General features: G+C 45.0%; 2 protein-coding genes across 3 annotated transcripts in view; one reads left to right on the forward strand and one right to left on the reverse strand.

Moving 5' to 3' along the window:
* Positions 1-918: 918 nt before the first annotated feature.
* c10h1orf131 (chromosome 10 C1orf131 homolog) lies at positions 919-9,656 on the reverse strand. Of its 2 annotated transcripts, XM_052024548.1 has the most exons (7): positions 9,480-9,656; positions 6,795-7,180; positions 6,001-6,057; positions 5,269-5,364; positions 4,358-4,438; positions 4,111-4,154; positions 919-1,789 (listed from the first exon to the last, which is right to left on the reverse strand). In XM_052024548.1, the coding sequence occupies exons 1-7, from the start codon at positions 9,550-9,552 to the stop codon at positions 1,666-1,668; spliced, it is 861 nt and encodes a 286-aa protein (XP_051880508.1). In that variant the 5' UTR covers positions 9,553-9,656; the 3' UTR covers positions 919-1,665. The 2 variants fall into 2 exon arrangements, with proteins under 2 accessions (XP_051880508.1, XP_051880509.1); XM_052024549.1 differs by lacking the exon at positions 6,001-6,057.
* Positions 9,657-10,271: 615 nt separating this feature from the next.
* The window catches only part of gnpat (glyceronephosphate O-acyltransferase), a 36,376-nt gene continuing 31,259 nt past the window's right edge, over positions 10,272-15,388 (forward strand). Inside the window, 1 exon segment of the mRNA XM_052024543.1 lies at positions 10,272-10,398. Within this exon segment, the coding sequence (XP_051880503.1) occupies positions 10,342-10,398 (57 nt within the window). The 5' untranslated portion in view covers positions 10,272-10,341.

A 15,388-nucleotide genomic window follows, 5' to 3' on the forward strand; every position in this document is an offset into this window, starting at 1 on the left:
AATCAAAGAGCATTATTAAATTATAGTCAGAGTCAGTGCAATTTCCTCTCTTGCCTTTTAAAAGTCTGGCATAAATTTATCTTGGGATTCATCCACTTAAGGATACTAGATCTCTCGATGTGCATTCTCTTTGTTTATCATTTGCAAAACTTCACATTCTTCTGTTTCTGTGGATCACATATACTATAGAACCTTGTAGTTGGTTGTGGCAACAAGAAACTCATAGATTCATTTTCCAAGTTATTAACATTAACAGAAGCCTAGTTTGGAATTAAAATATCAATTAATCCAGCAACCCTTCTAAACCTTTATGTCCCTTCTCTTTCACAAAACTTCTGATTCTTCATCCACCTGTTCCAAATACCAAGTATCCATAACTTTACACATCATCTTTCTCCACAGTTTGGTTTAAGATCCAGTCTGAAAAATGCCATCAATATTTCCTCAGTACTGGACATGAACATCAACCTAGCTTTTATGTTCAAGTGACAGGGTGGGGCTTGGAACCCATGACTTGCCACTGAGCCATGGCTGAAAATTACGATGAAGAGGCTCAGTCCCTGTCAAGATATCCTAGGCTGAGCAACTGTCACTGACAACTGAAAACTCACGACCCTATCCTCACTCAACCCCTCACTTTTGATTGTTGTATTAGGGTGCAGATTGTTGTTCTTATCGTGCTTTTCCTTGGAGTTTCAGCTTTCTTTACGCTTGCTTATACGTTTGTATAATCACCTGTTTGTAAACTTTCAGTAATTTGTAGTATATTTGGTTCTATGCTTCTGTAGTTTCTTTGTCTGCAAAGCTGAAGTGTGACTCAGTCAGTACCAGTTAACAGGTTTCTTATCTTAACCAGTCCAGATTGGTTTGCAGTATAAAAGGAAAGCATATGCTCAAGTTTTTTTGTTACTTCTTTACTTGCCTTGCTTGCTGGTACAGGCTGACCCTGTCTGACCAGTACCATAATAAACACCTAATAAAATGGCTGTAACCATAAGATTTGCACACCATTCTTGACTTCCGAAGAACCTTCTGTACAACATCATCTCCAGGTCTAACACGATTCAGGATAGTGCTTGATTCAATGATGAATTATTCAAAATTAGTCCAAAGCTTTGTGTTCCAAGTTAGCTCTTTTGTAGAAACAGTAGCATTGTCCCAAAAAAAATACAAAATCCCAACTTGAGAGACTTAAGCTGATGCTTGAAATCTTCAGAAGGAATAACCCAGTTTATTCCAGAACTCATATTCCAGAACTCATATTCCAGAGATATTAGACTCAGTAGCCCTTATTGAAGGAACTGGCAGGAACATAGCTGCCAGCAATCACAGCCAACTTTTGTAATCTGATTAATGTGCATCATGAATAATATTTACCCATTTATAGGTCATTTATCTGTACAGCAAACATTGCTAACAATTTCCAGTGTCTTCCGAATGAACCTACCTCTTAGGCAAACATTTTTTAACCACATTTACCACAAACAATTGAAGTAATATAAAAAATTAAGTTTCAGGTTCAGCAGCTTTGATAATTAATAAAAATCAGTCAGAAATTCTTTTAACTAAACATTACAATGAAAACAAACACCCATCTGAATGCCTTGTCTGCACAAAATTTATGACTAAAAATTTATTTTTCCATACTTCTGGAACTGTACAAAGTTATGTGTGTTTTGACTTTGAACTGCATTTGAGTTTCTTGATGTCATTGTCACTGAGGATCAGTGCTCCATTTTTAAATCTTCCCAGCTGTCCACTTAAGACTTTGTCAGCCTTCTTGTTCCGCCTGTGGATACCAAATCCCAAAGAATTTTAGCAGTTAAAGCCTTTTGCTCAGTATAACACGACGCTTATGACTAGCCAAGTCAATTGTGAATTGTCTAATTGCTAGAGATTAATTGATGGATTATACCACGTAAAGTAATGCACAAGAGACTGGAGATGCTGGAGTCTGGAGCAAACAACAGGTCGATCAGCATCCGTTTTGGGGGAGAGGAATTGTCAACGTTTTGAGTCAAGATCCTAGATTAGGACTTTCTGCATCAGAAAGTAATTTTTAATCTCAATTGATACATGAACTCTGTATTCAACAATAACATGCACATATAAAACAGCTTAAAAAAAATCTAAGGCATACAAGAACCGGCTTTAATCAAAGAGACAAATGAAGAGAGGAGCAAAAGTTTGGTCCAAGTAGTCAACTCGAGGGGGAGTCAGAAACAGCAGAAAATTTACAAAAAACTTTAGGCTCAGGGGCCTAATAAGCTATAGAGCCCTGTAGGCAAGAAGAAAACAGGGGTAGGCGGTGTCTCAGAGACTGGTCATGGGAGCAGACACACAGATGAGAGTTGAGGCAATGGGAGGCTGGAAATCACTGCAGGCAAGTAAGAACAAAAAACAATGATAAGCAGTGCTTTGTGTGGGACCCTTCTGGTCACCTCATTATAGGAAGGATGTGGAAGTGTTGGAAAGGGTGCAGAGGAGATTTACCAGGATGCTGCCTGGTTTAGAGAGTATGCATTATGAGAAGAGACTAAGGGATCTAGGGCTTTACTCTGGAGAGAAGGAGGATGAGAGGAGACATGATAGAGGTGGACAAAATATCGAGAGGAATAGATAGAGTGGACAGCCAGCGCCTCTTTCCCAGGGCACCAACGTTCAATACAAGAGGGCATGGATTTAAAGTAATGGGTGGGAAGTTTAAGGGAGATATCAGAGGAAGGCTTTTTTACCCAGAGAGTGGTTGGGGCATGGAATGCATGGCGTGGGATGGTGGTGGAGGCAGGTACATTGGTCAAATTCAAAAGATTACTAGATAAGCACATGGAGGAATTTAAAATAGAGGGATATGTAGGAGGAAGGGGTTAGATAGTCTTAGGCGAGGTTTGAAGGTCAGCACAACATTGTGGGCCGAAGGGCCTGTATTGTGCTGTACTGTTCTATGTTCTATGACCTCCCATATACTGAGAGTACAAGAAGCAAGGCCACTCAAAAGAGCATGGAATCATTATGGTTGGAGTTAGAAGGTACTGATTAATGTTTCAGTGGCAAGAGAGAGGTTACATGAGAAGGTGGTGGTGCTTATCATAAAGAACACACATCAACACAGAGGTATACATGCCCAAGGCCAATGTAAAACACTTTATGCCCAATTGGATCCTTTCTGTGAAATGGTCCAGCCAATGAGCACACACCACTATCCCATAAGTCTGGCAATGGCTGGCAGCTAAATTATTGATGAGGAGACAGGTGGGAAATCCCCTGCTTTTCATTAAAGAGTTCTGTGGTATTTTTTATGCTCGAATGGGAGGGTAGATTTAAAGTCTTTTTCAAATAAAAAATCTGTACTGCACTGGACTGCCAATCTGAATTATAGGTTCAAGTCCCTGGAGTCAGGCTTCTAAAAGTCAAGAGTTGTACCATCACAACTAGGTTGGCATCTGATAGCAATGATATCATTACTAAAAGCTCAGCTCATGGTTGAAACGGATACCAAGTCTGCAGACTGTCGAATCTAGAGACAAAAAATTCTGCAGATGCTGGAATCTGGAGCAATACACAAGAAGTGCTGGAGGAACTCAGCAGGTCAGGCAGCATCCTTGGAGGGAAATAAACAGTCGACGTTTCGGGCTGAGACCCTTCATCAGGACTGGAAAGGAAGAGGGCAGAAGCCAGAATAAGAAGGTGGGGGGAGGGGGCAGAGCACACACAGGCAGGGGAGAGGTGAATTCAGGACTGTCTAATTTGTTCTCTGACAGTAGCTGTGAAAGGGAATTGCTATAGTGGCAACAATACAGTGCCTTTACTTATCAAAGCCTTTTAACTGGAGGAACTGTCTGCTCATCGCTGAACACACAAGCAGTCTAACAATGTAGAGGAATTTAAAAGGGCTCAATTATGGAAAGTTCCAAATATATAAGCTGGATGACAAAGGGAGACAATACCACCAATTACCTGTCAACACCCATGGAAATGAGGTAGGGGAGGGTGGGCAGGGAAACAAAAAGGTCTCTTGGATGAGACAGACTTTTAAGAGGGAGAATATGACAGAAAGAGGGAGACACAGAGATCTTCTGCCACACACAACTGGTAGCATAGCCGGCTCACCTTTCGTCTGTTTTCTTTTCCCTCGACGGGGCCAATTTTGAGTTCTGAAGTGAAAAAGGGAAGATATGATGTGACCGAATGATTACGTTGTTAGATATCTCTTAACCAATAAACAGATTAACACATTGCGATGAGATATTATTCGAATATACTCTGAGGCATGTTTCACAAGGAAAGCAGCAACGACTTAAAGTCTAGGATCACGTTGGTCTGTTGAAAACACGCCCAACAATAAAACAACACTAACCATTTTCATTTGTTTTGCTGTAGACTTATTTTTCATCATTTCCTGGTAAGTTTTGTAGTTTACATATTCACGTTTTGGGGGCTGAAATAAAAACAGCAACAAAAAGGATTGTAAACTTTAAACTGATTTTCAAATTCAAACATTTATGACGATTACAATGTGAGAATTTTCAGTGTGTTGGGGGGGGTGAACATTCCGTGTGAATGCATTATACCCAGGAACAATATCCACCACACAAGGCACTAAGTGGAATTACATTGCTCCCTTCAAACACTGCCACGTGGGATCCATCCAGGAAGAGATTAGTTCCAACAGTGCGACACCCCACAAGTATCATCCTGGGAGTGTCAGCCCTTTTTAAATGCTCAAGTCTCTGGAAGAGATGACCTTCTGACTCAAAGACGAGGACGGTAGCAACTGAGCCATACCCGTCAATGAAAGAGGACCTGGTGAGGAAGGTGTGTAGTGTTTCTGTTCTCTCAGCCACATATACTGCAGAACACGTGGCTGTGCTTGGGGTGTCGATATGTAGAGTTCAAAACAACATTACCATAGGTCTACATCGCAAGTGGATTAGTATTAACAGAGGTCTACCTTGGGAGTAATTTCTCAATCAACTCAAAGCCCCCTCCAAACCGCCATTTCAATGGAATTCATACAAATAAAGCAGCAAAACAGAAAATGGAAATAGGACCAAGTTGCCCAAACATAACTTGCTTGAATGCCAGAGCAAAGGGCTGGACACCTCAGCCCTATTCTGTCCTGCTCTCAAATAGTTTAGAAAATGGATAAAGAGCACAGGTCAATATCTTGTACATGGAAACCGTCGATCTCAGGAGGAAAGAAAGATGAGGAACCACAGCAGGTCGCAAACAAATATGCATGCACCAGGTGTAATCCATATGACCTACCCTAGCACCAAGCATAATGGCTCTCTCTTGTTCTAAAATCCTTTGCTGTTCTTTTTTGTATCCTGTGATGCCAAATCTGTGCACTTCCAGACGGGCCTGTAAAGCAAAAGGCATCAACAGCGAGACTTGTGGTTTACTATTTACACTGTTCAATTGCCAGTTTTGGGGCAATAATCTATCTGCAAACACAATGCAAGCTTCTTCTCAGTGAGCCTGGTCAGCGAGTCTCCCATGGGTCCACCAATCAACTGAGCTAAATGCTGTCAGCCTTAAAAGGCTGGGTGTATGTGTTTTGCAGATACAGTAAGTGGGAATGAATCGGTATGGACGTGCAGCCCACCCCAGTCACATTCTCAGCAATACTCCCTGGTTGTGACCAGTGACCTCTTTGTAGGCCTTGAACTGAAAATGGAGTTGAAGCTTAGCCTTTATCAACGACCATCTGGACAATGTGCAGTTTCTCCCAACCCCTACCACCCACCAGCAGCCTTTATAGCAGCGGAGGAGGCAGCTCGTTGACCCACTGTGCCTAAGCGATTAATCTGAGCCCCCTCCTCCGCATGAGCTTGCAAATTTTCCCCTTTCCAAGCATATCCAATTTCTATCACTATACCTCAAGCTTTATGAGACCCTGTATAGCTTGACGAAATCGGAGAGGTTCCTCTGTGCCTCTGCAGAGGAGTGAGCTGATGGAGTAAGTACCAAAAACAAAGACACTGGTGCAAGACTCACCCTCTCCAAATTGAACGTGTTTTGTTTTGTGGTGCCCTGCTCAGCAGTGTCTGTCACCTAAAGGGGTAAAGATTTAAAGTAATTGCTTCAACTTATAAATCTGCTGAAAAGGCACTTTTCATTGCAATCGTAATTACTAGAGCTCTGAAATCGATGTATTCTTTCTCCTGCCAAAAGTTAACTGCTATAGATGGACACCTGTCCCTCTCTATACTACTCTCCAGAAGCACAAAGGAGTAGTACAGAGAGAGGGACAGTTAGATATTTGTGCGTTCGAGAAACTTAGTCAATGTCAACCACTTTCAACAATGCGAACCATGCCCAACAAGGCTGTTGGATACACCAACATTACACAAGAATCTTCTCCTACTGGAAGAAGCCAGTCTCTAGGTCTTTAAAGTCGCCACACAGTTCTGCACGCTGTGTGTTTTGTAGCTGTCTCCATCAATTCTGCAACACAACAGCCTAGGAATTTCCAACCCAGCAAACTGTGGCTAATGTTAGACCAGACATTTGTTGACAAATTACCTGGTCCTGCAGAAAATCTCACACTCCTTCACATCCCTCCTGCAAACCAGGAGGGCATGTTAGGATTTGTTTCAGCCTAATACTACTGCAGGAGGAAATGGCTAATATGCCAAATGAAGACAGGAGGAAAAAGTTCACAAGAACGGTTTAACAGTCAGCGGTGAGTGCTTCCAGCATTATTAGAAAGTTAGATCGGAGTTTGAGAGAAAGCTGCACACATGCAGTTTCAGGGTTGCATTGATATAATGACATAAACTGAAACATACTTTACTGAGCTTGTCTGTGACTGGTGGGTGCTTCCCTTTCGTGTGAGCACTTGTGAAGCATACAACTTCCACCGGCCTCTTTTGACCGACTGTTACATTCTGATCATCTGGCTCTTTTCCTCCCTCTTCCTTCGTGGACACTGTCTGGTCATCCTCAGAATCAAGAAGCTCTCTGCGCAGCCTGACAAGACACTTTGGAGTCTGACCAGAAGAGATCACCGTTTTCTTTGTATGCAAGTCACTTGTTCTGGGCACTGCGTTCGTGCAAGGCACAGGCTGAGACTCTGAGCAAACTATTTTCTCTTCTGGTTCCTTTTGTTCGCCTTTTCTCCCTTTTAGTTTTGGTTTCTTCCTCTTATTCTTCTTTCCATCCACCTCAGGATCCTCTGCAATAGTCAATATTAAATAAAAGGTCAATAAAGGAGACCGGCAGTAAAATGGCTGCACAGTGTTGGAACAACAAACTTTAACCAGTGATCATGAAGCATTTTAGGTTTTTCTGAGGCTGTGTTCAAGATGCTGCCTAATTTGGTTCATAAGAGCAGAAAAAGAGCAAGCCATTCAGCCCCTCTCACCCACTTTACTATTCAATAACCACCAGTTCTGCTCTGACCCTATATCCTTTGATTCCCTTAATAGCTAAAAATCTTTAAATCTTTACCTACTTGAATAAAGAATTCCAAAGATTCATTCCCACTGGGTAAAGAACTTTCATCTCATCTCTGCTTTGATTGGCTATTTTGAGATTGTTGTTCTTGGTTCAAGACATCTCAGCTGGAGGGATATTGAGTCCACACCTACCCAACCAAACCCTGCGAGAATTTTGTACCTTTCAATGAGATCACCTCTCATTTACAAACTCTAGACAGCGTGAGCTCAGTCTAATGTCTTCTCGGGGGACAAACACCTTACCTCAGTAGTCAATCTGGAGAACTTTCACTGTGCTCTCTCTATCACAATCAGCGAACCCATAAATAGGGAGGCAACAAATCGCTGCGATCTCCTGGTCTCAGCTCCATGGGCAGTTCTCTCCTGTCTCACTCCACTGACTTCAATGGCACAGCTGGTAGAGCCTCTGCCTCACGGCAGCAGAGACCTAGTTTTGATCCTGACCTCCGGTGCTGTCTGTGCGGAGTTTGCACGCGCTCCCTGTGACCACATGAGTTTCCCCGGGTGCTCCAGTTTCCCCCTCACATTGGTAATTGCTTTATTATCGTTACACGTACTGAAGTACAGTGGAAAACTTTGTTTTGCACGCCATCCAGACAGTTAAATTTCACATCAGTACATCGAGGTAGTACAAGGGGAAAGCAATATAGAATATAGTGTTACAGTTACAGAGAGAGTGCAGTGCAGGCAGACATTGTACAGCTCCTTATACAATGAGATGGACTCTGACCTCACAATCTACCTTGTTGTGACCTCGCACCTTATTGCACTGCACTTTCTCTGTAGCTGTGACACTTTACTCTGTACTGTTGCTGTTTTTACCTGTACTACGTCAATGTAACTGCACTGTGTAATGAACTGACCTGTACGATCGGTTTATAAGACAAGCTTTTCACTGTACCTCGGTACAAGTGACAATAATAAACCAATACAAGAAGAGTGGCGACACTTGCAGGCTGCCCCCAGAACACTCCACGCAAAAGATGTTTTTCACTGTTTGTTTTGATGTACATGTGACTAATAAGGATATCTTATCTTAAGGGCCACAATGAGGTAGGTTGTGAGATCAAGAGTGCATCTTATTGGACAAGGACATACCACATCCCAAATAAGTGCGGAGACACAAAAGCCTGCAGATGCTGGAATCTGGAGCAACACACAAAGCGCTGGAGGAACTCGGCGGGTCAGGCAGCACCTGTGGAGGGATGATCCAGATGAAGGGTCTCAACTCAAAACGTCAGCTGTCTACTTCCTTCCATAAAATAAGATTTCTTTATTAGTCGCACGTATATTGAAACACAGTGAAATGCATCTTTTGCGTAGAGTGTTCTGGGGGCAGCCCGCAAGTGTCGCCACACTTCCGGCACCAACATAGCATGCCCACAACTTCCTAACCCATACGTAAATAAGACCAGGCACGGTAGTGCAGCGGTTAGCGTAACGCTGTTACAGCGCCAGCGACCCGGGTTCAATTCCCGCCGCTGCCTGTAAGGAGTTTGCATGTTCTCCCCGTGTCTGCGTGGGTTTCCCCCGGGTGCTCCGGTTTCCTCCCACATTCCAAAGACGTACAGGTTAGGAAGTTGTGGGCGTGCTATGTTGGCGCCGGAAGCGTGGCGACACTTGCGGGATGCCCCCAGCACACTCTACACAAAAGATGCATTTCACTGGGTGTTTCGATGTACATGTGACTAATAAAGAAAGCTGATCCTAAATGCTGCCTGACCTCCTGAGTCCCTCCAAAGGCGAGAGGGTCGGTAGGTTGAATTGCCCCGAGTGTGTGGGTGAGCGGAGTAGGGGGGAAGGCAGTGAAGGTGAACGTTAAACACCGACTCTGCTTCTCTTCCCACAGGTGCTGCCCGACCCGCTGAGTATCTCCAGCGGCCTCCGTCCCCAGGCGGGACGGCGTGGACACAGGGGCCGGACGCTGCCCCTCTCGGCTGAGGGAGTGCCGCGCTGCCGGAGGTGCCGCCTGCTGGACAAGCCCCGGTCGGGCCTCGGCCGCAGCCCCTCACTTACCGCACTGATACAGCTGACCGAGCAGGCGGTCGAGCAGCCGCCGTTCGGCCTCGCCGGCGTCCCGCTCGCCCATAGCAGCCGCCGGTCCCACGCCGCTCCGACGTCCCTGCGTCAGGGCGCGAAAGCTCTGAGGTCATCACGTTATTGACGCCTGAGGGACTCTGTCCTCAGGCCATCGAAGCGGGTCACCACGGAGCTGGGGGGGCGGGGAGGCTCCTCTGACGTCAGCACGGGCTAGGCGACGACCAATCGGAGGCTCCTGTTGGAGGGGGCGGAGCTTACATGGGTCCGGGGGAGGAGGGAGGGGCCGCGGCTCGAGGGGGCGGAGCTTATGTTGGTTCGGAAGTTGCTGTCGTGGCCGTTGGTGGGGGCGGAGCCTGCGCTGACTGGCGGGAGGAGAGGAGGGATGCGGAAAGACGATTGGTTGATTGTGAGGATGATGGGCGGAGCCTGAGCTGGCTGGCGGGAGGAAAGGAAGGAGGCGGCAAGGCGATTGGTTGGTTGTGGGAGGAGATGTGAGGCGGCAAGGTGATTGGTTGGTTTGGAGGTTGGTGGGCGGAGCCTGAGCTGACTGGCGGGAGGAGAGGAGGGAGACGGCAAGGCGATTGGTTGGTTGTGGGAGGAGATGAGGGAGGCGGCAAGGCGATTGGTTGGTTTGGAGGTTGGTGGGCGGAGCCTGAGCTGACTGGCGGGAGGAGAGGAGGGAGACGGCAAGGCGATTGGTTGGTTGTGGGAGGAGATGAGGGAGGCGGCAAGGCGATTGGTTGGTTGGTTGGGAGGATGGTGGGCGGAGCCGGGGCCTGGCGGGGCGGCGGCTTGGTGTCTGGGTGCTGGTGACAGGCGACGGTATTATGAGCCGTAGATGCCTCACATGGCCCGGAATATTATGGCGGGCCCGACTGTGGAGTCACTGTACTCGGTGAGTGCTGGGCGGCGTTCACACAGGTAACAGCGGGCTGAGGGTGGTGCCTGTGGGGGGAGGTGAAGCGTATCTCGGGCCCCGCCTCAACCCGGCCAGGAGGCTGTCGAGTGCGAGGCCAGTGGTGACAGATGGCTGCCCTCCAAGGCGGCTCGCAGCTGCCGAGGGGGAGACTTAACCCACGTGTGAGATGGAAATTCTAGATCCTGAGGGCAAACACCCCCCAAGAACAAGCAGGGGTATCAATCCCAAGAAGCAGAACGGAATGGGTTTGGGAAATACTGACAGTCTTCTTCATGTAGGAATTACTCATAGATCAGTACAGCACAATACAGGCCCTTCGGCCCACAATGTTGGGCCGACCTTTAAACCTCGCCTAAGACTATCTAACCCCTTCCTCCCACATATCCCTCTATTTTAAATTCCTCCATATGCTTATCTAACAATCTCTTGAACTTGACCAATGTACCTGCCTCCACCACTACCCCAGGCAGTGCATTCCATGCACCAACCACTCTCTGGGTAAAAAAACTCCCTCTGATATCTCCCTTGAACTTCCCACCCATTACTTTAAAGCCATGCCCTCTTGTATTGAGCATTGGTGCCCTGAGAAAGAGGCACTGGCTGTCCACTCTATCTATTCCTCTCAATATTTTGTACACCTCTATCATGTCTCCTCTCATCCTCCTCTCCAGAGAGTAAAGCCCTAGCTCCCTTAGTCTCTCCTCATAATGCATACTCTCTAAACCAGGCAGCTTCCTGGTAAATCTCCTCTGCACCCTTTCCAACACTTCCACATTCTTCCTATAATGAGGCGACCAGAACTGGACACAGTACTCTGAGTGTGGTCTGACCAGAGTTTTGTAGAATTGCATCATTACCTTGCGGCTCGTAAACTCCATCCCACAATTTATGAAAGCCAACATCCCATAACCGGTGGATCAAATTTGTAGATTGTCTTTCTGTTACAATCTAGATAGTTAAGGGTCAGTGATGGCATACTCTCTGAATCAGAACATCGTGGGTTGAGGTCTTTGTATACAAATATAAGATTCCAGGGCATTATTGAAGGAAAAATTCACTGGAGATGCTTTGCTCTAGCTGACGTATTAAAGTAAGGCCTCCTCTGATGTACTTCAAAGATTCAGTAGTGTTACTTTATTTATCCCTCAACAAATATTGGTGAAACATGCTAGTTATCATAATGTTTGTATGAGTTTGCTCTGCAAAATGATAGTTGTGTTTTCTACATTATAATGATGACGAAGTTTCAAACATACTTTTGGTCAGGAAGTGGTTTGAGATATCTTGAGGTTGATTAAGGCAAAATATATGTAGTATCTTAAACAGCTGAGATACTGTCAGATCTTTAATTGTAAAGGAACCTTGAGAGAGATTTGAGAGGGGATCTGGAAAAGTACAAGAAACTAGTTGAAAAGAAATGAAGTTTATAATTGAGGGAGTGATGGCTGGTATTTAATCAAGTATACCACTAGTTGGTGCAGGTGATTCCAGAATTCCTATCTGGCAAGTTTATGACTAGATTCCAAGAAGGTGTAAAAATTCTTGGAAACTTGCCCTTAATCCATCTAATTGGAACAAAGAACACGGTCTTCAAAGAGATTGGCAAAAGAATTCTGGTACGATATTAAAAAAAACTTTTTGCTTGATTAATTGTAATCCAGAATACACAGCCTGAAAGTGCAGTGGATGAATTCATCTATGACTTCCAAAAAGTAATTGGATAAATATTTGAAAAGTTAGAAAAAATTCCTGCACTGTGGGGAAAGAGTGGAAGAATGAGACTGTCTATAACAAAGAACTGGCATCAGCTAAATGGGCTGAATGTCATCCCGTCTTTTAACAATTCTATGATTCATAACTTTATTGAAATTATAATCCTTTGATTGCTGTTGGTGAGCTGTAAATCTGAGGGTGTTGACCTGCTGGGCTGATAAATGTGAAGCAATCCTTAATTTTTCATTTAATTGCTACTTGTACATGACTGTTCAATTTCTAACACAGCTTTCTAAATGAGTGTTTTGAATTTTTGCTCCAATAAAGTATATTTCCACAAAATTTGACAGCTTCTGCAAATAGCGGGAAACAGAAAAATGACCATTTCCCTTTTAAGGAAAAAGACAAACAGTAATTAGTTATTGAAAGGGTTGTCTGAAAGTTAAAAAGAGACTACCAGGAAAACTAGTGATTGCTGCAAGGTGTTCAGGAGCTTTTACAAAATGGAATGACAGTTACATGCTGTGCGCAACAAACAGAAATGTTTCTCTTGAAGACGACAACTGCAGATGCTGGAATCTGGAACGCAAAACAGGATGTTGGGAAGAACTCTGTGGAGACAAAAGGTGTATGTTGACATTTCGGGCCAAGACCCTGCATCAGGACTAAGAGGGATGAGGAAAAATTCCCAGTATATAGCAGTACAAAGGAGGAGTGGGACAGAGGCTGATCGGTGAAACGTGGAACCAGATGGGGGGAGGGGGTGATGATGGGTAAATGGAACCTGGTGGGAGAGTAAGAGGGGTGAGGAGATGGTGTTACGTACCAGCAACAATAGAAACACAATGAACCATGAATAAGTGTTAGAAACTATTTTATTAATAACTACTTGTAATAATAAAAGTAAAAACGTTAGACATTAAACATAATCCCCAAAACTAATAAATTCAACATGTGTGTGTGGCAAATTCCCAAACCCCAAGTCTAGGAATAGTTCTCAAAGTTCAGTTCAGCAAGTCATCAGGTGAGATGTGAGCAAAGGCTTTTGCAAGACCACTGACTGAAGAGAAAATGTAGAGAGAAATTACGAAATCCACATGTTGCACGATGGAACACATACAACACCGCAATCAATGATGATCTCCACTGCCTTGTTCCGAAGTATCTGCCACCCCGAAGGCATTCAATACGTGGCCACCCACAGAAAATACCTGATTTCCAGTACAGGCTAATGACAAAGTGGACTCCACTTATTTGCTCCAAAAATCCATACGTGAATTGTAGTGACAGACACAGCTATTGTTCTTCATCCATTGATACAGAGACCAGCAGTCAGTCTCTCTCGCTCTCTCGCTCTCGCTCTGTCGCTGCAACTCACTGAGCAAAACCGCCAGTACGTTGTTATAGTCTTGTTGTCTTGATAACATCACACACACTACTACTACTACTCTACTGTCCAGGTGCCTTAAAGGGACATTCACCAAATAGCAACCTGGCTGGTAACAATGGGAAAGGTAAATAATGAGAGAAGAAACCTAGGTGGACAGGTGAGCATGTGTGGGAGGAGAACTCTGGGGATGTGGGTTACCTGAAATTGGAAAATTTGATGTTCATACCATTGGTTGCTAGCTACCCAACCAGAATATGAGATGTTGTTCTTCAAATTTGTGTTTGGCCATACCATAGCAATGGAGAAAGCCAAGGACAGACAGCTCGGTGTGGGAGCAGGAAGGAGAATTAAAGTGGCATGCATCTGGAAGCTCGAGATGGCTATTGCAGACAGAGTGCAGATGTTACACAAAATGGTCACTGATTCTGTTCGTGGTTTCCCCAATGTAGAGCAGGCCATGTTGTGTGCACTGATTACAAAAAAACAGGTTGGACAAGGTGCAGGTGAATCTCTGCCTCACTTGGAAGGTCTGCTTAGGTCCCTGAATGGTGATGAGGAAGGAGGTGCAGGAACAGATGTTACACCTCCTATGGTTGCAGGGGAAAGTACCAGGGGATGGGGAGGGTTGGGTGGGAAGGGATGAGCGAACTGAGGAGTCACAAAGAGAGTGGTCCATTTGGAAAACAGAAAGGTGGGGGGAGGAAGATGTGACTGGTGGTGGAATCATTTTGGAGCTGACGGGAATGGTGAGGGATGATATGCAGGGTGCAGAGGGTAGGGGATTAAAGTTGAGGACCAAGGAAACTCTAGTGCTGTTATATCTGGAGGGTGGGGGGTGTTGGGACGAGAGCAGAGATGCAGGAAATGGAGTGGTAAATTGGTTTATTATTGTCGCATGTACCGAGGTACAGTGAAAAACTTTGTTTTGCGTGCCATCCATACAGGTCATTGCATCATATCAGTACATAAAATCAGATATATCTTTATTAGTCACATGTACATCAAAACACACAGTGAAGTGCATCTTTTGCGTAGAGTGTTCTGGGGGCAGCCCACAAGTGTCGCCACGCTTCCGGCGCCAACATAGCACGCCCACAACTTCCTAACCTGTATGTCTTTGGAATGTGGGAGGAAACCAGAGCACCCAGAGGAAACCCACACAGACACAGGGAGAGTAGAATAAAGGAAAAAGCAATAACAGAATGTAGAATACACTGTTACAGTTACAGAGAGAGTGCAGTGCAGGCAGACAGTAAGGTGCATTGTGAGGTCGAGAGCCCATCTTGTTGGACAACACGTTTGTTCAGTAGTCTCATGACAGTGGGATAGAAGCTGTCCTTGAGCCTGGTGGTTCGTGCTTTCAAGCTTTTGTATCTTCTGCCCGATAGGAAGGGGGAGAAGAGAGAATGACTGAGATGGGAGGGGTCTTTGATTATGTTGGCTGCTTTACCAAGAAGTGTAGACAGAGCCCATCAAGGGGAGGCTGGTTTCTGTGACATGCTGAACTGTATTCACAACTCTTTGCAGTTTCTTGTGGTCCTGGGCAGAGCAGTTGCCATACTGAGCCATGATGCATCCAAATAGGATGCTTTCTGTGGTGCATCTATAAAAATTGGTGAAGGTCAAAAGGGATATGCTGAAGTTATTTAGCCTTCTGAGGAAGTAGAGGTGCTGGTGCACTTTCTTGGCCGTGGCATCTATGTGGTTGGACCAGGACAGGCTATTGATGATATTTACTCCTAGGAACTTGTAGCTCTCAACCGTCTCGACCTCAGCACCATTGATGTAAACAGGAGTGTGCACCACCCCCCTTCCTTAAGTCAATGAACCAGCTCTATTTTTGTTTTGCTGACATTGAGGGAG

This window comes from Pristis pectinata, chromosome 10 (genome assembly GCF_009764475.1).
Source record: "Pristis pectinata isolate sPriPec2 chromosome 10, sPriPec2.1.pri, whole genome shotgun sequence".
NCBI classification, from domain to species: Eukaryota; Metazoa; Chordata; class Chondrichthyes; order Rhinopristiformes; family Pristidae; genus Pristis; species Pristis pectinata.